Below are 24,882 nucleotides of genomic sequence, written 5' to 3'. Positions count from 1 at the left end.
AAACCAGCATATACAGCTGTATTGTTATGATCTTATTTCATGATACCTTTTCATTACCATAAATAATTCATAAAATGTTTAATCATTAATTATTCATTGGTGTTGAAGGATGGTTACCAGTGATACAAATGATGTCCTTTTTGAGTACTTTTCAAATCATTAAGCATTTAGAGAAGTTATTAGAGATGATGTGAAAAGTTTATAACACAACTTAGGAAATATTTAAATATACCAATAAAGACTAGAATAAGTAAAATATGATTTTTTTATGGCTTTATAGGCCTGTAATAATAATATGATTTAATAAATATATGACTCAAATCTTAAAGTTATCACTGTAAATAAAAATTCTTCTTCTTCTTGCTACTTTATGAAATGATCTGTTATTACCTATTGATTGGCCTTAAGTGTAGTATGCATAGATTTTTATACAAACTGGTAATTGTATTTTCAAATGTTAGTCATCTTAAATAATTCCTTCCTGTAATGCTAAATTAAACACCTATGTATGTTAAATTAAACAAAAACATTTGACAATTTTTTAAATGCAATATTTTGTTTTAAAACTGATCATCAGAAATGGAAGTTGATTTAGTAAACATATTGGCAAGCAATAAATGAAAATTTAATACTGCAAAATTTGTATTTTCTAGAAGAATTTGTCTTGAAAAATGTGGCCTTTGGGTTTCATGTTAACACCATAGAAGTTTAAAGTATGTATATACTTAATATGTTAAACAAAACCTAATTTAGATTTTATCTAATGGGGACTGAAAAAATGCATATGTAAATGCAAAACATATAAGGATACAATGCAATTGTGTTGCCATCAGTCTAGTTGATATTGAAGCTTAAGTTAATGAATTTGCAGCATTTCTGTTAGAATATGCTCTTATAATGATGTAGAATATGAGTTGTAAAAAATATTGATTCAAAATATGATCATGAATAAATAAAAACAAGATGGTAGGTCCATTTACCAAGGCAAGCTATTAATTGCTAAGATTAAAAGTTGTCAGTTCTGAGGTTAAAGAATGCATTCAGTATCATTTAATGGGTTTGGATTGTAAATATTTATAAATAATACAGGGTGTTTCAAAGAAACAAGAAATTTTTGAAAGTTGTGTTGGTAGCCGTGGGCAATTGGTACCACTTGATTAAGTGGCGCCAGCCTCTCTAACCTAACCTGCCATTTAGTTGCCATGGATCCTTAGAGTGGTGCGCAACATGCATTTGCTATCAAAGCGTTTTACAAAAACAATGACAGTGTGGAGGGAGCGTGTAGAGAATTTCGCTGTCATTTTAATCTGGGACGGCACGACCGTGTTCCATCAGCACATGCAATTAAAACATGGATATCTAATTTTGAGTAATTTTGAGTAATTTTGAGTTCTGAGGTTAAAGAATGCATTCAGTATCATTTAATGGGTTTGGATTGTAAATATTTATAAATAATACAGGGTGTTTCAAAGAAACAAGAAATTTTTGAAAGTTGTGTTGGTAGCCGTGGGCAATTGGTACCACTTGATTAAGTGGCGCCAGCCTCTCTAACCTAACCTGCCATTTAGTTGCCATGGATCCTTAGAGTGGTGCGCAACATGCATTTGCTATCAAAGCGTTTTACAAAAACAATGACAGTGTGGAGGGAGCGTGTAGAGAATTTCGCTGTCATTTTAATCTGGGACGGCACGACCGTGTTCCATCAGCACATGCAATTAAAACATGGATATCTAATTTTGAGGAAACTGGTTCAGCAATGAAAAAGAAACCTCCAGGCCGTGAGCGAACCGTCCGCACACCACAGAATGTTCAAGCTTTACAAGATGCTGACACACGAAGTCCACATCGGACAATCCGTCGTCTCTCAGCATCTTTACAATTGCATAGTTCAAGTGTTTGAAGAATGTTAGTGAAGGACTTGCAATACCATCCATACAAGTTGCAGATCGTCCAGGAACTGAAACCGAACGATGCAGTTGTGCGAGCACAATTCTGTAATGTAATGCTTCAGAAGATAAATGATAACGAAGAGTTTGTTCACAAACTGTGGATGTCAGATGAAGAGCATTTCCACCTCAGTGGATTTGTTAACAAGCAAAATTTCAGATACTGGGCACAAGAAAATCCTACGCAGCTACACCAGCATCCGTTGCACAGCCAGAAAGTGACCGTGTGGTGTGCTATGTCACCTTACGGTGTTATAGGCCCTTATTTTTTTGGGGATGACAACGGTCTTGCGAATATAGTGACGTCAGCTTGTTACGTAGCCATGCCTGAAACCTTTGTTGTGGAACAACAAAATAGATTTCCACCGATTCTTAACACAGCCTGGTTTCAACAAGACGGAGCAATGTCACATACTGCATGAATATTGATGGCAGCTGTACGCCGATTGTTTGGACTACGTGTCATTTCATGAAATGATGATATTAGATGGCTTCCCAGATCGCCTGATCTCTCAGCTTGCGATTACTTTTTGTGGGGTCACCTTAAAAGCATAGTGTTCCGCAGTAGACCTGCTACAACGGAAGAACTGAAGGCAAAGATTCGAGAAGCAATTGCGGAAATTCCAGTTGAGATGTTACGTCAAACCATGAATAATTTAATGAAGAAACTTCGTGAGTGTTTACGTAGAAAACGAGGTCACCTGCAAGATGTCATCTCTAAAAAATAAACTAAAATGTATGTATCCGAAAATGGCAACATTTGTACAATTACATGAAATAAAATTCATTTTCGAAAAAAAAATTTTCATTAACGTTATTTAATTTTTAAAATTTCCCGTTTCTTTGAATCACTCTGTATTAAAAATTTCATGATATTAAAGGTTTTTATTTTATTACAATGTGTACTTACTTAGTTTTAAAATTGTTTTCAACATTGCATTTGATGTTCAGTTGTACTTAAATGGTCAGTCATTTACGATATTGGTCAGTTAACTTTATTTACTTCATGATATTTTTATTTGCTTTTTTGTAATTATCATATTTCATTGGGTTTTTTATGGATAGTTGTTTGTTGCAGCAGTCATGTTCACAATATTTTTATTTGAATATTTGTTGACGTAAAACAAGACTTCTGATCAACCTTAGTTTTTTAAAGTTAAAATAATTTATTCTTGATTTTTATTTTCTAAAAATAATATGATTTTGATGGTTTATCACAGTGCAGAAATGGGAAGACTTATTCTTACTAACAAAAAGTTGGTAAATATTTTCTGGTTGAGTAGATTAGAAAGGCAATAATAGCATCATCACTAATAATAATAATAGTACAGAAAAAACAACGAATAAAAATTAGAAAAGAGATTTCTGTTGCATTGAAAAACTCACTAATTGTAAGAAATTGATAATAAATGGAAAAGTATCACCTTGCTTTATAAAATAAACAATACTGCTAAGAAGATGTTCAAATTCACCAAGTACCCTAATTTTCACTCGAATGAGATCAGATATCTAAAGCTTTTATCAAATTGTAATGGCTTATAATATTTTCTAGGAAATCCTATTTGTAACTTATATTTCTATTGTTGCCATATGTATTTCATTTAGTATCAGTAAGTAGTTATAAGTCATTTACAGGTTACAGAAGTAGTTTTTTAGCAGGATAAAAAAGAGACTTTTGACAGATTTTTGTTTTCAGGTATTCCTGTTTCACAGCAACACTTATTGTATAATTTGCATGAATTAGAAGATTCTGCTGCTCTTATGGATTATTCAATTACAAACGGTTCCACAATCAAATTAGTTCTTTCAATGCGTGGTGGCCCAATAAGCACTGTACGGCGCATTTTACCATTGGACGATATCACATGGAGAGAACTGATCGATTTCAACAGGTTAGTCTAAATAAACTTTGGTATTAAATGAAGTATGATATTAAAAAAAAGTACTACATAAACTCTTATTTTTTAGTATTTCTTGTGAGTAGCTTATTTTTAAATGCTCAGCATTTAATGCAAGCCAACCCGTGTTTTAAATAAAAGTAAAACTAAAATATTTAAAATAAAATTAACATAAAATAGAAATGTCAACTGACTTACAAAAATTAAATAATCTGATGTGGACACCTCATGACTACCTTGTATGCCCCTATTAAAATACATATACACATTTTTTTTAAATGAAACGTACATACAATTTTATTTCATTAATAACCTCTGGTATTTTTCATATTTTTTTTTATTGTTATTATTGAGTTATTATTTATTGTATTTTTTTTTACAATCAGAGGTTAATAAGTTACTAATAAATCAATATATATTTAAATTAAAAAAAAAGTTAAAAAAAAAGGATTTGAACCGACGTGCCTTCCCCGTGTAAGATTCAAATATTGCAATAATTAAAATGTTATTTGGCTATAACTCGAACCAATGAAAATAAGTGCCACTTATGATATATCATTGAAAAGCTCTCAGTGAAGACTCATTACTGCAGTTAAGAAAAAGTCCAAAATCAAAATTTTTTATTTTGTGAATGTTTGGACATTTTGGTCGTCAGTAGCATTCAAAAGGGGAGTTACACAACTAGGTGTTACAACAGTCCTAAATACAAAATTTCAACATCCTATGGTTAATCATTTTTGAGTTATCCAAGATACATACGCACATATGTACGTGTATGTACAGATGTCACACCGAAACTAGTCAAAATGGATTCAGGGATGATCAAAATGGATAGTTACATTGAAATCTGAAAACTGAAATTTTTCGTGATCACAATACTTCCTTTACTTCATACAAGAAAGTAAAAAGAATTGCATTTTTTACCTTAGTCTCCATGTAATAAAGGATTAAGTTGTTGGGATTTGTTAGACTATAATTTAGTGTTGACTTAGGTTATCTAAATTTAAAGAATTAAAAATTAAATTTTCATTTAGTGCATTTTTTGAAATTAGTTTGGTTTTTAAACCTTGTTTTATGCGGGTTATGCTATGGTTTGTTTGCATTTTTAAGCAGTTAAAAAAATTGTTTAACCTACTTCTAGTGGTTGTTTGCCCATAAAAAATTACAAGACTCAGTTTCTCACCAGATTCACCTACATACTATTTGATGGAGTTAATAAATGATTGTAATTTACCTTTGTATGTTTATTTACTTCAATTAGTTTTGAATAGGCAATTAGTTGCTTAACTTGGTCTAGCAAATAAATCTCTTTTTCAAAGTATAAAATTCCAAAATCTTTTCTGTGTTGTGTATGTACATCGGTGGTCCAGAAAGTAACTTAGGTTTGTGCCTAGTGTGGAGATGGGTGGGGATAGAGCCGCCATCTTTGCGTCAAAACGTTTCTACACTCAGTACACATCAAGCTGTCATAGCATGTGGACTGTGATTTTTCTACCTTGTTCGTTGTGAATTATTGAAACGTGTGCTGTAATACAAAATCACACGACTTCTGAGGTTCATTCAATGATAGGTTTTTACTGGCAAAAAAACCTTAAACCAGTTGAAATTCATCGGCAACTTTGTGAGGTGTACGGAGATAGAATAATGAGTGAAGGTGGAGTGAGGCAGTGGTGCATTCAATTTAAAAATGGCTGCACCAATGTTTATGAGGAGGATTGTAGTGGTCGGCCTAGCCTTGTGACTGATGAACTGACGATGAAAATCAATAATAAAATTCGTGAAAATTGCCGCATTACGATTACAGAACTCTTGCTCATTTCCTCCAAATTTCATGAAGTTTACTGCATGAAATTATGTCGGGGAAGCTTGGTTATCACACGTTTTGTGCAAGATGGGTGTCAAAAATCTAAGGCAGCAGATTTCTACAGAAAAGGAATTGAAAAGCTTGCGCATCATTATGATAAGTGCCTCAATTTAAATGGTGACTAAATGGAAAAATAGTTAAGATTGTCCCTTTCAAATGTATATAATAAAATTTTTATTTTCTATTTGGTTGGTTCTTTATTTCAAAATATAAGTTACTTTCTGGATAGCCCTCATATGTGGAGCTATAGACAACTTCAGATTGTGTTATACTTTCAGATTAGAGATGAGAGATTTATTAATATTGTTTTAATTTGAATGGAGGATTACTCAAAATAATAAAAAATCACTATTATTATAATTAAAAATAAAAATAAAAATTATCATTACATTATAATACTGTCATGGAGAAATTCATATACATATGTAATGAAATGAGTACCTGCAACATTATAATTAATAAGTTACTGTGTTATATTCTCTTGACCTACGTTGTTGTTAAATTAAAATTAAAGTATTACATTCATTAAATTTACTTTTTTTTATTTAAAGAAAGTCTCTGATTTTGTCTTGACATTGTTTTTTAATCCTCTTCCATGATGGTAATTTTTGTCTGCAGTGTCTTCAGTTTTATTCGTAAAAAAATTAGCATCTCTACAAAGATGAATCACTGTTTATAAAAAAAAACTGATTAAAGTTCAAGCACAGTTTTATCCCCTAAGCTTCTCATTAAATTAAATTTTGTTTTTCCATTTAATGGTTTACTGGTGTCATATCTCTTTTGTTTTCTTTATTTTGTTCTGCATGCTCTATAGTATTCAGGCCTCTCAGATTCCACAAGTTTATTAAAATTTCTCTATTTATTGCATGTCCACTTCCCCAAAACCACTTATACTTATCCAACCAGATTGAGCTATTTCTATAAAACATTTGTTGTTGCTTCATGTATTGTTGTTGTCACTCTTTTCTTAATATCTATTTCCAATTATGCTGGCTGAGTTTAATTTTTATTGAGAGTTGACAGTTTTTTTGTTAATGTGACATAATAAGTAATAAATGTGGCAGTGAATTGGATGATATGGTAACACTGAATATCTTAATATTGTGAGTATAGAAAATATTGTTCATTTATATTGTGCTGCAAAAGTTAGTATTACCAGCATGGAATGCACAAATGAGATTTCATTGTATATTTTTAAAGATTTTTCTATGATTCAATTTTATTTTATTTTAAATTGTTCTTGATATATTTTTCTTTTTTTTACATTTGTTACTGAGGTCATTGGTGACTGTTTGAGATTAATTCATTTCAATTTTTGAGACCCATACTAGGAATTAAACTGAGATTTTTGGTATATATTTTCTTTTTAGCACAGATAGCCAGCCAGTCATCTGTGCTGTTGAAGCAGTCATTTCATATTAATTTTTATATTTGTGTGTTATTGATCTTCAGACTTATCTTAATTATTTTTATCCAAATTACATAATTATTTTTTACAGAATATATATTTTTTTAACATTAATAGTTATTTTTATGGATTATATTGTTAAAAAATTCTCAAGTTCAAATTCAAATTCTTTTATTGCTTTCACTTTTACAAAATTAATAATTAATGGAGTAATCCTAATACTAATTATAATTGTACTCTAAGGTTATCTATTCATAGTCTAGAACCAATATTAACATTGTTTTATACTACAATTTAATATTCATTGCTTAACTTAATTATACTTAATTTATATGATTTATAATCGGAAGTGGGTTTTGTAAAAGATGAAAGATTAGGTGCCCACAAGGGTCTTGCCTGTTTGTGGCACCATCCCTTATATTAACCTTCTTAGTTAGAGTAAGGGGACCAAAGTAAACGGTTTTATCTTAAATAGGAGAATTTGTTTTGGTTCAATTCATGATTTACTCTGGTGGAAACTTATATTTTCCGCAGTTAAGTATAGAGAAGATCAATCGTCGTCAAATATTTATGTATACTAATAAACCTTTCATCCAGTGCTACCCATTAAGTTATATATGTAAAAAATCTATTACCATCTTAAGACCAATAGTATAAAGCATTATAATTAATTATATATGTCATTATAAATCATGTAATTTAGTATATTAAATAGTAATTAATAGTATATTAAATATTATTATTTTAAATCATCATATTTTGCTTTTATTTGTATCCCCATTTGAAGATTTGTTTTGAGTAATTCTTATTTTTGTCTTGGAGATTAAATATGATTTTTCCAAATTTTTATGTACAGAGTAGCAATTACTAGTTAAATATGTACACTATCTTGAAAATTGATGTTATTCTGAAGTTATGTAGACACAACATTTAGGCATGTTATTTACTGCCTTTCTGGCCTAACCACAGCTAATTACTGCTATGTATTTTTATTAATAGTGTTTTTTTTTTTTTTTTTTTTTTTTTATGAATTTGCATATTGATATTGTTAAAGCTAAATGTTTGATGCAGGCATAGATGATACACCTCAATCTTTCTATTTGTACTCTACTGCCTGTCTAACTCAGCTTTTTGGTAGACTTATCATTTCATATCAGAGTAATAAGAGTAAAGTTGGAAGTAGATTGATTATAATAGTTAAATCAGTATTTTTATTTTGTATGTGTGAATGGTTATCAGTCCAGTGTATGTAATAAAATTATTGTGCTGTAGCCAAATCTCTTTGCTATAACATGATAAACTGTATGGTGACTAAGTACAGATAATTTTATTTTTATGATGATTTTCTATAAAAACATTTTATCTATTACAGAGATGAATTATTAGAAGATTTGCCTCCTGGTTGCCGAATGGCAGTACTTGTTTTCCGGGAAGGTGATCAGTTAAATATGTTCAGGGTTTTAGAAAATGTAGATGGTTCATATTCGCCTTTATCAGATTCATGGAGTGGCTCTTCAATGCGGTAAGTTCAAAATTAAAAAAAAAAATAATTGTCTACAATAAGGTAGACCAAAAATATAGGATCTCTTCTTGTGACATTCAGTGCTGTGAAAAAATTATGCACTGACCTATTCAGTGTTGTTTTTTTTTTTTATAAATGGACTATCATGATTCTTTTGTTGTGACATAATAAGTAACAAATGTGGCAGTGAATTGGATGATATGGTAACACTTAATGTAGTTTACCATTGACATGTGGAAAGACTGAAAATATTGCTGTCTTACAGCCCTTGTTTTACCATGATGTCCAGGTGGAATCCTGGAGTGATGCATACTGTGTTTTTGCTTTTAAAGTGTATTACAAAAATAATGACAATAACATTACCACCCAGTGAGTGTTTTGGAATTATTTTAATATTTCTTGTAAGATCCAGTGCCTTCTGTCCACACAGTAAAACATAGGTTACAACTGTTGAGGATTTGAGATCCATATTGAAAAAAAAAAGGAATTGGTAAAAGCGTGCATGTACAAGATAATGTTGAGAAAGTGAAGGTGCTCTTCAACAAACTGCTGTTTGGGCAGTACAGTGGTATGCAATATCAGACATTTCTGATCAAAGTGTGAGGAAGATTTTACACCAAGGTTTCCAGTACAATCTGTATGAGATTTAGATTGTGCATGAACTGATTGATGTTAATCAGGCAAACTGACTTACTTTTTGTCATTAGTTATTGAATATGATAAATTTCAGTCCAGACTTTCAAAACAATCTGCTATGATGAGGTTCATTACCATCTTTTGGGCTTTATCAAGAAGCAAAACATTTGATACTGACTAGTGAAATTCTCTAAAATAACATAAAAACCTGCTCTGTGGTGACAAAGTGGTAGCCTGGTGTGCAATTTCATCATTTGCAACTACAGAGCTGTATTTCACTGAGGATGATGGGCGTTCAGTTATGGTAAATTCACAGTGCTAAATTAACATATTACAAAACTTTCTTTTGCCTTAATTAAATTGTCAGTCTGTTAATCCAAATGTATTATCTCAACTAGATGTTAGTACAGACCTCACATCAAAAACCTGCATTTCCTAATTTTATGATATCAAAAAATGGGTGGGAACATTCTGTGGATGACAATATCACCAGGTTTCTGCAGATGATTTTTTTTTTCTTTGAGATACTTGAAGTCACACATTTTCCAAACATTACCACTATGCAACTTCCAAGGGATTAAAGAACACATCTAAAAAGAGGTGACTCAAATTCATATGGCCTCCTTCCAAAATGTGATGGATAACCTATGCACAAGATTGCTGGAATGTGTGAAACAAAATGATGGCCATCTCATGATGTTATTTTAAAATAATTCTAAGTAATATAATTTCATTTCTTGTATAATAAGAAAATTAAGTAATATTTTTTTTTACTTATGGTGTATTTTTAATCACCTGATTCACCACCACACTCCATATAAGCCATTAATACAAGGGAAGGAGTTATTTCCACTAAACATACTAGTAATACATTATTAAAGAAAGTTATGTACAAAAACAATTGTTAAAATTTTACCCGTTTAATGAATTTTGTTTTTTTAAAAGAACAAATATCAAAATTCATTATTATTAATTGAAATTATTTAACAGCAAATAAATTAAAAAAGAAAACGCACTTAATAATATAACATTATAACATTTTTACAAAGAAAATTAAAAAAAAGATTCTCTAAAATGTACAGTGAAACTGCTGCATATAGTATAAGTGTTGTAAATGACTGAGAAGTAGATGATAAAAGAAAAACTCTATATATGAACCAGGTTGATGATTATTCAGCATTGACTGTCAGTGAAGACAGTATATATATAACCACTGTAGTCTGCAGCCTTGAATATCTCAATCATGAAAATAATATCTTGTATGGTTTATTCTGTATGATGAATGCTCTATGGTATTTAAATGTAATATTTATAATAACATTAATCAATTTAAAAAAAAAAAAATTAAAAATATAATCCTGCAAAATGCTTTTAATGATTTCAGCATTTTTTAAATACAGATGTGATTTTATCACTGCATGATCTAATTGAAAATTTAAGTTACCTTAATTTTACTCTATTCTAGAACAACGGGTTCATAAACACTTGACAGTTGATTCTTATGATTCATTCTTTGGTAATGCATGTCCCAAGACACATTTCATGTTACTTATTTTCACCAACATAAGTAGAATAATTATTAACAAACAATAATTATTATTAAACAAAACTATTACTAATTGTACTCATCTACCTAGAATAATTATGGCATAACGAACAATAAGTAGTTTAACAAATCTTCCTTTTTTTTCTTATTGGCATCTTTTCAGGATACAGTAGGTTAGTGATGTGAAATTTAATATTACTGCTATATTTTATGTTGTATTCAGATACCTGTTACTTTTAACAAAAGATGAGGCCATTAGTCATCACCTCATAACCTACACAGGCACCTGACTACAACATAAAATGTAAAAGCCGTATTAAATTTAACATTGCTGACTTACTTCCTGTAACCTGAAAAAAGGCCTGTAAAAAAGAAAGAAAAACTTGTTTAACGGTTTTTTGTATTTTTCATAATTATTCGTGGTAGATGTGTACAATTAATAGTAAGGTTTTTTGTTTTTTAATAATTATTTTATTTAGTGCTTTAATTATTATATTTACTTTTTTTTAGAAATGATGTTACTTCTTAAATAGAAATTAGAATGTTAATGAAAGTACATGCATTTAACGCATATATGTGTTAGCTGCGATGCGTTCCTGCTTCCTTTTGCTGAGTATTTTTTTTGCTTATCTAGAGAAAGATGATTTTTCTGAAAAAATCACAAAAGGCATAAAGTGTTTCTTGTTTTTTATTTTTATTATTATTATTATCTTTTATGACCACATAGGATCACTTTAGTTAATCAATTATCCAAGTCCCTTTGATGGGACTGTTTGGGTCTTGCAGTCCTCCCAGTACTTTTTCATACATTCCAATCTTTATGCCCTTTCTGGTGTTGAAAATGTTCATGTTGTGAGTGTGAAGCGAGTGTTTTTGTTCTTGATTTTCTTGTTTAATTTTATCTTATATGGTGTCTTCTGGTATAAGGCCAATTTCCTTCAGATTCTCTCTTATTTCTCTGATCCATCTGTATCCTGTCTTGGTGTTTTTCGAGTCAAGGTTGTAGTTGTAGTTTATTAGCTATTTCAGAAGTCGTAAATCTTGCATCCTCATGATATGTCCAAAGAATCCTAGTCTCCTTTTAATGATGAAGAGATAAGGACTTTTTTTTTACTAAGTCTACAGATAAAAATGATTGAAGATAGTAGTAATACGTACATTGATTGTAAATAACTCACGGTATAAAGCAGTACGGAATGGAAACTTTTGTAGTGGGTGAAAGTTGGAAAAGTTTCAAGGTTGGTAAATCATTCGGGGTAAAGTTGAAAATTTAAATATAAGTAGAGGATATTGTTATTACGGTCCATGCATAATAGGTAGCTAGTGGAAAGCCTCAATGTTTGGAAAATTTTGAGGAAATTTAATCCATAAGGTTTATGTCCGCCAACTCGTCGAATGTATGTAACTGTATAAGCTCATATGCAAAAAAGCGGAAAAAAATTGGTATTTTTCTCTTTAAAAATCTCGATTGAAAGTGACATGAACACAGTGTAGTTTTCTAAAAACCTCAGTAACATCTTGGAAATTTCTTAATGAAAATCATTAGGGTATCCCCACCAGTGTAGATACACCTTTTTTTGTTTATGTCTAAGCCCATTTTACAAAGGGTGGACACCAGAATGGAAGATAATAGTTGAAAAAAGATATGTAAAAAATAAATAAATTTTTGGGGATGTTATTTATAGTCAGATTGAGTAGATGTGAGAATTTTTTTAATTCTTTATAGTCTTTTGGAGTTATTTTTATTATTAGTGGGGGCATGAGCGTTTATTATAATGTAGATTTTATTAGATGCTTTTATGTTCAGTGTTGAGATTCTTGGGGATTGTCACTTGAATTCTTGTATTGAGTTTATAATTTTGAGGCCGACTAAAAATCCTGTTCCAAACTGTGGGACATGTTTCATTACTCTCTTCCCAGGTATACCTTTGTAGTCTATATCCTTGAGATTCTATGGTGTCCTGGTCAATATTTATTATTTGCTGCAGATCCACGATGAGAATTTTGTGTTGGTCCATAAGGCCAGTTATTATTTTTGGTTTACCAGTTCTGCATGAGCGAGTTTACATTGTGTGTGGAAATGTCAGTGATTTGCTTTGGTTTGATTTTGGACTTTGTGTATTTCTTGTTCACGTGTGTAGTGTTGGGGCATTCCAGTGCTTCCAGTCGCATGTTATCTTCTAAGTGGGAGCCCACTGTATCCGAATGCGGCCTTCTCTGAACTCTGGTGTTTCTTGGTTCAGCCGGTGGAGAATTCATTAAAAGGCCTTTCATGGTTGACTCTAGGGTTCTCTTGTGAGTGGGACTAGGTCCTAAGTTACAACTTTAGATGTGATTTAGTGAGGTGTGATTTGACGATAAATGAATCTTGGAACTTTGTTTAGATTCAGTTCACCGAACAAATTTTTCTCCTATTTGTTCCAGATGTATTCAAGTGCACCTTGTGGAGGCTCAATCCGACGTTTGTTAAAGTTGTTATTTTGGAAAAAAGTTACAAAATCTGATCCTAAACATTACGCCTGTTTATTACTTTATGGAATTCTATCATTAACATTTGAAATAATGCATGTATGTGCTAGCCATGATGCATTTCTGCATCTTTTTGCTGTGTAAATATTTTGCTTTTATCCTGAGAATGATGAATTTTTCAAAAAATATCATGAGAACAAGAGGTGTTTTTTTTTATTGCTGTATGGAATACCATCATTAAAATGTGAAAGTAGTGTAATTTTTTAATTTTTACCCCAGTATAGCATCCCCTCCAGCTTTTTGGTTAAGACAATTTAATATAGCCTATATTACTTCCAGACCGAAGACCTGTTACTACCCAAAAATTGGTTGGATTTGTAAAACTACAGAACGGATCAAACATACATAACAGTTGTAACACATTATGTTTACACTTCACTCCTATTAGTCTGGTGAAAGAGTCTTTAGTTTAAAAAATTGTCTGCATGACTGTTAAAAACAAACTTAATTAAATCAAGTATTTAAAGATCAGGAATTGTTTTATATCACTGTTGTGTTACGTTGCATGTGCAACGATGATATGAAGGATTATGGTTTTCTCTGTGAACTATTTGATTGCTACTTTTGGAATTTTAATTGTTTTTTTGGAGTAGGAATGTAATGAACTTACTCTGTTGTTTGGATATTGATGCATTCCCTTTAAGTCTTTTTCTGGGTTAATAATAAAGACCTTGAAAACATAATACCACTAAACGTTATCTTAATCTCTTGTGCTGTATAGCTGATCATTAACATCCTAAAGAAATCTGTGCAACCAAAGATATGGCTGTTTACTTAAATTTTATAATTATTTGTAGTTTAATATGATATATTTTTTTATTTTCTAGTCATTAAAGAAATCTTTTATGAGAATTACACTTTCCAATGGTGTACTTGTTCCTGTTCCAGAATGTACCCATTCTCACACATTGTATTTCTTACGTAGTATGTCTGAAAAGTTCCCGAACTAAATTAAATAAAAATACAGATTTAAAGATAAAGACATTTACTCACATCAGCCCTCTACATAGAACCTTTCTCTAGTTATACACTCGTTGCAGTGAATAGAATTTAGAATTCATGGTTTGACCAGTGGGACAAATTCATGATGAATCGAAAAAAAGCAGTCAAAAAATGCAGTCTATATCGTTTTCACTGTTGATTTTTGCTGCCTGCCTTCCACCGGTCTTTGTGCTCCAGGACTCAACCAAGTAGTGGATTGAAGCTTTGCGGATCATACATGAAGCACCAGCTTTCATTCCCAGTCACAATTGTTAGCAAAAAATTTGGGTTATCAACTGTTTCAATGAAGTCTTGAGCGCAAAAAAGACACACCTATTTTAGTTCTTCAGTCAAGAAGTGTAGAAAGAAACGAGAGCACAACTTTTCGCAGTTCATTTTTTTGTTAGAATTGTGTGTACCATGTGTTTACTAATGTTTAGCTCCTTTGCTATGGCCTGAAGGGTAAGATGAGGTTGTTCAAGCAGGAGCATGTGCGCTTTTACAATATTTTCGTCGTGAATAGCAGATGATGGCCTCCCGCTTTGTTCATCATCATACGATGACTGCCTACCATCCTTAAACTGCTTCCACCACAAGTATGTTGTAGTACGAGATGTGGCTTCATCACTGAATGTTTGGTGTATCATAGAATAAGTTTCAACAAAAGATTTTTGATGTTGAATGCCAAATTTTATTGCGCTTTTCTGTTCCATGTCGTGAGCTCATACAAGGTTACATGAACAACATGTACGCGGTGAGGTATAACTCAAGACTGGAGTGATGAAACGTGATGAAATTTTTACACTCACACGTCAGACATTGTATTACATAGTTCCTTGGTTGTCAGAGATGGTGGTGCTACTTGTATAGACTACAGAAATTTAGTTAGAGAATTTTTCAGACCTACTGTGTAGTGAAATTTTTCATCCATTCCTGTATAAATTGTTATAAGTTATAATTCAACCTTGAAAGTAAATTTTGAGATTTGTAACAATCCTTATAAATTTTGATGTATATAAATGAATGTGGTGTATCGTATGTCAGTGGTGATTTGCTTGTGATTTATTTTTTTAACATGTCTTTATGGTGGTTTAAATTACCTGGTTGGGTCGAGTAATCAAAAGGTCTGAGTGAAAATTAAATATGCCAAAAGTGTGTTATAAATTATTCAAGTTCAAAGTTAAATATTAAAAAATACTACATGTTTTAGATGTGTGCAGACATGATTTTGCACTTATCTATATCAATTTCGATTTTATTATGATTATTTTCCATGTAACAAGTTTTTTATACTATTTCCCGTTTCAACATCAAATGCTGTGATCTCCACTCTGCTGATATCTGCTACCACTCCATCGATATCCATAACGGAGTGGTTATGTCTCTGCCTTTCATTTGGAGTTCCCAGGTTTGAATCCTGGTCAGGGATGCCTTTTTTATGCACTACAACTATGTGCTCTCTCTCTCTCTCACACACATTCACATACATACACATACTCACTCTCACTGATGCACAAAAACACACCTTATACTGTTATCTATTTTTCACATTGTAAATGTGATGTAACGTGATAATGTGAATTTGAACAAAACCCATTTCGGGTTTCAAAATAGCAATAATTTATTTATAAACATAATAAACAATATATGAAACTATTAATAAAATAAAAAAATTAACTCTTTTTCACCATGATTATTTTTAAAAGATTTTTCAGAATTCAATAGTGTGCTTATAAAAAAATTGATTCTATGTACTTTTATTATTATTTTTTTAATGTTATTTTATAAAATTATCGTAATGTCTTTGTTAAATGGTGTATATAGAACAACTTTTCTTTTAGTAATTTATTTGAAGAGGACGATTCTGATGATTATGCTAAGCAGCGTCTTGAAGAGAATACAGTTACAATGGAAAAAATGAATGATTTAAAATTTAAATTGGAACAACTAGCATTACAACGAAAAAATAATAAGGTAGGCCCAACTATTCATGTTCTTATTGTAGAAATGAGCATGGATTTTTTTTTATTTTTGTTTTCTTTGCTTTTTAAAAACTCAAATTTCTTTGAATTTATAAAATTGTAAAATAAACCTAAATGTGGTGTGATAGATTGCTACCTTTGTTTTCTATACATTTAATATCTATTTATTTAAAGGATATGTTTTAAAAGCTATTTTTAATATTTTATAAATTATAACCTGTTTTATTCATGAATCTTTTAATAGATTTATTTTATAAAATGAATAATTTAGTCATATGATATCAAATTATTGTAGTTTGTAATTCATTTGCAATTTTTACTCTCGAGTTAGGCAGCTAGCTTTATATATTTCTTGGCAATATTGCTTAAAATACATAGCATATTTCAGTGGCCTATTATTTTTAAATATAAGGGTGTATCAAATATAAACAAGACTTTATTTTTTTAAAGTTTCATTTGGTGCAATCAAATAACCATGCATTCATCATTTTTCAACATAATCTCCTGCTTTAGAAATGCATCTTTCCCAACAAATTGGGAAGTTATTGATCCCGGCATCATAAAATGAAGAAGATTGTGTCAGAAGCTAATTGTGCACAAAGACCTCCACTATCACATCTTCTTGGAATTGTTGCCCTCCTAGTGCTTATTTAAGCGATCCAAAGAGATGAAAATTGCAGGGTGATAGGTCAGCAGTATAGGGAGGATGGTCAAGAGGAGTCCATCTCATTTCCTCTAATTTTCTGCAAGTTAGAGTTGCAGTATGCGGTCAAGCGGTGTCATGGAGGAGAATAATGTCTTGAATTGGGTGGTGATGTCTTTTGGAACAATAAGCAAGCTTTACCTCATTCAAAAGCTCACAATATTCCCTTTCATTATTTCTCTTTCCTTATCCGTGACAAGGTACCATGAAATTCATTGGCTACAGCTTGCTTATTCAAAACAAATCCATTTTGTTTTTGAAGATGGTTGCAAAGATCAAACTGCTGTCAGAGATACCTGTCTGATAAGCTGAGTTTTTTACCCTTCAATCAGTCATTCATGTAGTACACTATTATGAATTAGATAAAATGACGTAATGTGAAAAGCTACCTGACGTAAGATTAGTTCTTAACTGAAGTATGGTTTTTAATGATATACTAGGAATAGTAATTTGCCAAAGTGTTGCTTTTTGTCAGTATCTACGTAAAATTATGTTACCATAATGTGAAACAAGTTTGTTATTTTTTTCTCAAACTGAAATTAAAAACATTCTTAGCTATCAAAACATAGAGATTTGAGGGAATATAAAGTTTAGAAATTGTATTTAGGTTGACGAACTGATTATACCATTCTGTTGATTTTGTTGACAATTTTATCAAGATTTTTAATTTATGTCAAGTTACTTTTTTACTAGTGTGAATTTTAAGGAAAAGGTATTGCCCAGGGGAATGGTTCTTGATATGCATAGATACTCGATGTATAATGTTTAATGTTGAAATAGTGTTAAATTTTTAGTTGAATTTTATTTTCGTTACCCAGCTACATAAAATAGAAGTGATATGTTTGATCTTGCCATATTGTATTTTCTTGTATGAATGTAATTTCTTAATGTTATGTTATGTATTAATGTCTTAATGTTTTTTAAAAATTATTAAAAACCAAAACGTAATTCTTAACAATTGTTTAATTTTTAACTTTTTGAACTTGCCAAATCAAAAACAACTATCTAATGCTAGCTTGATTTATGACAGTTTCAAAATGTTGACATTAAAGAAGAATTGTAAAAATACTATTTTGTAATTTCTATTATAGATTTTTAAATTGGTTTTATTTTTTGAAGTTTATTCTTAAAAATATTTTTATCCTATTTGTATTTAAAGTATGGGTAGACCAATAAAAAAGTATTTTCCTAAAAAACTCCTTTGCAAGAAACTTAAAGGTGAGAATCTTTTATTTTGTTAAAAGTGAATATAAGCATGCTAAGAAATGTAGAGACTGCTGCTAAGCATGAACTAAAGTTCTCTGTAATTAAAATAATCTAATTAATAGTTAACCATCAATTTCGTAATTAATTTTCTTAAATTGCTTGTGTGAAAATACTTTGAATATTAGAATGACATTAGTACTCTCTCTTAACAATTCAGTGATGTCTCACAGAAAAAGTGGAAAACTACATTATTGTTTGTGTAGTAAAATTTTTTATTTAAACTTCTTTCAATTATCTGAAAAAACTTAGTATGACCTCCAGGAACTACTTCTATATAACAGGATCATTGAAATTGGTTTGCTTGTTTGAACCTGAACATATGTATATAAAACAAAAAATATATATTCTGGGCAAGTTGAGACACCCACTGTGTCTAGGTATACAAGGTCTGTAAATAAAGTAATGAGACTAGTTTTTGGCAGCCAAAGTGGCAACACTATTAAGTTACTAGTAAACATATGGTTATATGAACAGCTGATTTATATTAGGTTTTAATATTTTTAGTCTATTGTTGCCACGTGAGACGTAAACAAACTTTTTGTTTGGTTTCAATTCAGACACTCAGCGCTGCCTATGGGCAGCTTTAGTATTTAGAACATTCTGTATACTAGTCAGTCGGAGTTGGACAGTCTTAGAATCATGCACGCCAGTACAGCCTCTGCATTATAGTAATATAGTTTAATATTGTTAATCTTATAAATATAGTATATTTACTTATCAATCAATTCGTATTTTATTTATTCATAATACAGTCCATTATTCTGCTACAACGTACAGCCCGTTAACACTTTTTGTGAAACAATTTTTTGTTGTGTGTTACAAAAATCAGCGATATTAATTATGAGCAATGTTGTGCTTCAAGTTTTTTATTAAATTATGTGAGAATGCTACTGAAACTTTTTCAAAATTGAAAAGGGCATATGGAAATAACAGATGCTCTGCCATGAGCCCAAGTTTTTGGGTGGTTTAAAGCATTTTCAGATGGTTGGGGATCAGTTGCGGTTGATTCACGCTCTGGAAGACCATTAACGTCAGAAAGTGACATCAATGTTGAGGAAATCAGAAGACTTAATATGGTACGACCAGCAATTAACTGTCACAATGATTGCAGAACAATTGACTTTGATCCATACCACAGTTCATAAAATTTTGACAAATGAATTGGACATAAAAAAGTTTGTGCAAAATTGTTCCTAAAAAACCTTTGTTGAACAGAAGAACAACAGGGTGGAAGTGTGCTGCGATCTTCTAGGGCGAATTGAAACTGATCCTGATTTTCTAAAACATGTTATTACGGTTATGAATCTTGGATATTTGAGTATGACTCAGAAACAAAATGCCAGAGCAAGGAGTGGCACACTTCAAACTCACCACATTCTAAAAAAGCAAAAATGAGCAAATAAAAATCAAAACTATGCTAATTTGTTTCTTCCATAGTAATGGCATTGTCCATAAGGAGTTTTTTCCTACAGGACAGACTGTAAATCAATATATTTACTGAGAAATTCTTAAAAAACTGCGGAAAAGAGTTGCTCGCATGAGAGACCAGACGTCAAACACATATGGATGCTGCATCATGACAATGCACCTTGTACTGCACTCTCAATTAATGAGTTTTTGGCAAAGAAAAACATTATTGTAGTTAGTTCCTCAACCACCGTATTCACCTCATTTGAGTCCTGCAACTTTTTCCTGTTCCTAACTTTAAAAAAACACCTCAAAGGACACCATTTTGGAACAGTAGAAAACATTAAAAAAATGTAACCGACCATCTGAGGGATATTCTGGTTTCTGAGTTCCAACACTGCTATGAAGAGTGGGAAAACCGTTTGAAGCATTGCATTGCTTCCCAAGGGAACTATTTTGAAGGTGATAGAGTCATGTATAATTGGATTGCATATAAAAACTTTTTCTGAACCATCTCATTACTTTATTTACAGACCTCGCATGGTTAGTGATTGAGTAAATATTCAGGGAAAGTTCTTGACCCAATACAAAGATGGCACAGGTATGATCCAATGACTATGTTATTTGTCAAATATTATTCTTCAGATGTTATACTGCAGAGTTTGAGATATATATATATATATATATTTAGTTGCTTGTTTGTGACACTTGAGCAAAGTAAATATGTTTTAACATTCTCTGAAAAATGGATAAAACTGAATGTTTGAGCTATTAGAAAGTACTTTGTTTTAAAAGGTTTAACCATAATGGACATGCAAAAGAGTTAAGTTCCACTTTAAAGAATTCTTCCCTTTCATTTTTGATGGTAGAAAAGTGGGTTGCAAATGTGCTTGTACCTCCATTAAATATGATGAATGCTCGGGATGCCTGAAAATCATTAAGACCGATGAAATCTTTGAAAAAATCCACAATGTTTTATTAAATGATCTCCAAAAAACAATCCTGCTGACATTCCAAATATATGATAGACCGTGATTGTGAGTAATATATTTTACACAATGTTTTTGTATGAAAAAAATTTCTGCTAAATGAGTACTGTGTTTGTTAACAGTTGAACAAAAACACAATCAACTGAACACTTCTCAGTTGTATTAAGAATTTTTTAAACATGTTTCCCACTGAGTTTCTTCAACATTTTGTAACAGTAGATGAAACAGATGAAATATTCCACACTAAACAGCAGAGTGGACCAGGTGAAATCATAACAAAGAAAGTGAAAATGGTTTCATTTGCAGAAAAAGTCATGATTAAGGTTTTTTTGGGATCCTCATGTTGTGGTTTGATGCTCAAACTACCTAAAAAAAGGCAGGACCATCACCAGGGAATATTATGGTTCACTACTTGACTGATTAAAAGGTGCTATTCAGGCAGGCCAAATATCCACATCTTTTCAACAAAAAAAAAGTGCAATTTCACCCTAATTGGCCTGCACACGTCTCTGCTTGCTGCTGCATAACTCCATAACTTTGCTCTGATGTGTTATCACATGTGCTTTATTTGACTCCTAATGATTACTTACTCTTCCCAGATCTGTTGAAATAGTTTGGTGGATGAAGATTTCTTCAAATGATTAGGTCAAAGCTGAAACAACTGGTTATTTTGCAGAGTTGGATAGATTGTATTATATTTGCATTCATTTTAATGCACCTTTATAGTTGAATGAAGAAAGGTGTAAAATTAATTTAGAAAATACTATTTAGTGGAAAAAGTTTTTTTGTTGAAAACAAATTGATTTGGAAAAATTGGATGAGTTTCAGTCATTGTTTTATCTAAATTTGTTAGTGTATCCATTTTTTTTTAATTCATCTGTTGCTGGATCAATTAAATTGAGTTTGTCATACTAAAAAGGGAAAACATATAAGTTTTTCATGCATGATTATTTTTTTTTTGATTGTCATTGTAATTCACATACAGAATTATAATTATGATTCATTTTTTGTATTGTGTAAGAATTTTCCCATGAATGCAATTTAGAAATAGTGTATTTTACTTTGCTAGTTCATTTATTGAAATTGGATTAATGATCATGAGAAATCAGAGATTTAATAGAAAATTTTATTGTTTTGATAAATATGTGAAGACAACATTTTTTATAAAAAATTGAAATTTTTTCTATTTCAAATAACTTTCTAGATTTATTTTAACAAGAAAATTTTCAATTCTGGTAAACATAACATATTTTTAGATTAATTTTTAAAAAATTAGGTGTTAATTTTTCAAGAAAATTTCATATGTTATTTGTAAATTAAGAATGTACATTTCACAGCAACTGTTCTGTGAGGTGATTTTTGAGTTGCTTACTATGGTAAGGTTCTGTTAGAGCTTCATTGTTTTCATGGGTGAAATTCAGGATGCAATGTAAACTTTCTTTTGGTTTTTTCATTTATTAAAGTTGGAATATCCATTATTATATTAGGAGTATAACAGAAAATTCTTTTATTTCATATTTTTTGTAGATAGATAAGTAATTAATTTTTATATATTTTTTTTTGGATTTTAACTTAGATAAGGCAAGGTAGTTCTCTTAAATTTTTTGTAACTTTGAAATTAGTTTTTATAATTATTTTTCTCTTTTTATAACTTGCTTGCAAGTTATATCTCTTTTTATAAAATGTTGCTTACACAACACTTGTGTAAGCATAAGTAGATTAAACTACTTATTTAATCAGCTAGTTTGATGGATGTATTTTGTTATTTAATTTTTCATCAGGTTAATAATTAAACTAATATTTTATTTTACACTTGTTTTCAGTTTATTTAACTTTTATTTATATATTTTTGTTTTAGCTGGTAAATGAAAAGAAGTATGAAGAAAAGTTTTTTACTGCTAGCTCTTCATCTTCTGATAATAAGAAAGAAAATGCCAGGGTGAAAAGTAATTCTGTTGGTAATAACAAAAGGAAAAATTTTCTGCAATTACCTCCATTAGAAATTGATAAAAAAGATAGTTCTCCTGAACCTGATTCTGAGGGTCGAATTCGGAAAACTCGAACAGCTGAATTCTCAAGAGTGCCAGTTCTGCCTGATATAACACCCTCACCACCATCCATTACCATAATTGACTCTGATGTTGAGTCTGTGACTGTTCCTCGACCGAAGACGTCTCCTGATCGCCTAACAGGGCAACAAATATGTGAGATTCTTAATGAAGCAGGTCGACATAGATTACTTGGTTCTCATCACTGTAGTGCTTCACCTTTACATCGGTAAGCTAATTTTAAGATGTATATTTTTAGTTTCAAGTTAAATTCAAAATAAAGTACTATCATTATTGTAAAAATTAAATGGGAATGGACTTTAAAAATTTATTGGGTGTATGATGTTCTTTTCTAAATTTTGTTAAAAATAGGTGATAATATATTGTAAAGCATTAAATAAAAGAGATAAATAAGCATTTTTCTTTTGAGGAGCATAAATTCTTTTTTTCAATTAAAAAAAATTTGAATTTATTCGAAGCAGAAACTTTTTCACTAATAGTATTATACAAATGGCAGAAACTTACTATAATTAAATGAAAACCTACATTTGATTTGCATGGACTGGACTTAATACGTTAATGCAGACTTTAAGCTCAAACTTTAACATCATTTGTGATTTGATTTTATTTCTTAAGAAGCAAGTTGAATTCTTTTAATTTTCCAATGTTATTCGTTTCTTGGAGTATATTTTGTCTTTCTCAAGACTTCAGCAGAAATAATCTGCAACCATAAGGTCTGTTGTCCAAAGTGGAATTTCTATTGAGCTATATCTTTTTATTAGGTAATCATCCACTGCAGTATTGTAGCATGCCAGATAGCCATTTTGCTGAAAGTAAAAATTTCCAAATTCATCTGTAGTTATTGAATACTGTGTGTTAACTGGTTTTTTACTGAAGCACAATGCATTTTAGTGATAAATTTAAGAGAATGTAAATGAAGATCAGGGACATTTTAAGAATTAGAGATACAAAACACTACCTTAAGTGCCTCATTTTAGTGATTAGTGTCTTCAGGACCACTTTATATAGAAATTATTCACTTTATAGAGAGTATGGAGATTATATTTATCAAAAAATAAAGTTATATTATTATTAACAAAACCCAAGCTATGATTGAACACTATATTGCAGTCTCTCTTTTCTTTTGTGATAATATGTAGGTTTTTAATTTGTTTGACTATAATTTTTTTTTAAGGAATTCTTAATTCAAATTAATTTATTTTATTTTAGTATAGTGGAATTTCTATTATTCATTAGAATCAATGCGCTTTGATAATATTGCTTCTGATTCATTATAACTGAATATTTTTGATATAAGAAAAAGGGAAAATTGCTTGTAATTTCCCTTTTTTGAGTTGAGGTCATCCTTTGGAGCTGTATTTTGTGTTAATTTATTGTTATTTAAAAATAACTGTTAGATATGTAGATAAGGAAAGATGTTGAAGTGTAAAATCTCTGCATTCTGGAACACATATCTTGGAGAGCAGCCTGCTTTGTCCATCCCACATTGTTATCACTGCTAACTAATGTCTTAAAGGTCTGTTCAAGTAAAAACTTAACCATAACTTTCTTTTATTAAAAAAAGACATAAATTGCCCATATATAATACGATACTGGAACCAAGAACAGTATAACTCATTTCTTATAATTGGTTTCCATAATGAAGTGCATAACTTAGGTGAGGTAGTTCCCCCTTTTCAAACTTTTGGCGTAATGATTTGTCTTTTACAGAATTTTGAAAAACTTATTGATGATAAACAAAAATAATCTGTCCGCTTAATCTCATCATGAGTACTGGTGCATGTAAACCAGAGTAGCGAACTGAATAATTTACCATAGTTCCCACTGGCAGGAGAAGACATGAAATGTCAGGAAACATAAACTTAGTCAGAGAAAGTCAGGAGATATAAACTTAAGTCAGGAAAGGTCAGGAATCTTTAGAAAAATCAAGAAAAATTGCAAAAAATTTTAGAGAAGGGCATTTTTATTATTAAATTAAGTTTAATAATGTTAGTTATTTATAAAGTATAAGTAATGCCAAAATATATTTGATATACTTTGCGTATTATTTTATTGTATTAAAGGAGAAATATTCCAAATTGCAGTTAATTTTTTCATTGGTGAATTTCTAACAAAAAGTTACCATTGAAAAATTTA

General features: G+C 30.5%; 1 protein-coding gene across 2 annotated transcripts in view; it reads left to right on the top strand.

Annotated features, from left to right (window-relative positions):
• The window catches only part of LOC142334179 (AN1-type zinc finger protein 4-like), a 70,381-nt gene that overhangs the window by 29,651 nt on the left and 15,848 nt on the right, over positions 1-24,882 (top strand). For both annotated transcript variants that reach the window (XM_075381989.1, XM_075381990.1), the window contains exons 3-6: positions 3,643-3,838; positions 8,489-8,638; positions 16,172-16,304; positions 22,536-22,954. In XM_075381989.1, the coding sequence (XP_075238104.1) occupies positions 3,643-3,838; positions 8,489-8,638; positions 16,172-16,304; positions 22,536-22,954 (898 nt within the window). The remainder of the gene's footprint in view (positions 1-3,642; positions 3,839-8,488; positions 8,639-16,171; positions 16,305-22,535; positions 22,955-24,882) is intronic.

The sequence above is a fragment of the Lycorma delicatula genome, chromosome 1, assembly GCF_047948215.1.
Source record: "Lycorma delicatula isolate Av1 chromosome 1, ASM4794821v1, whole genome shotgun sequence".
Taxonomy (NCBI): domain Eukaryota; kingdom Metazoa; phylum Arthropoda; class Insecta; order Hemiptera; family Fulgoridae; genus Lycorma; species Lycorma delicatula.
This window is presented reverse-complemented; position numbering and strand designations above follow the sequence as displayed.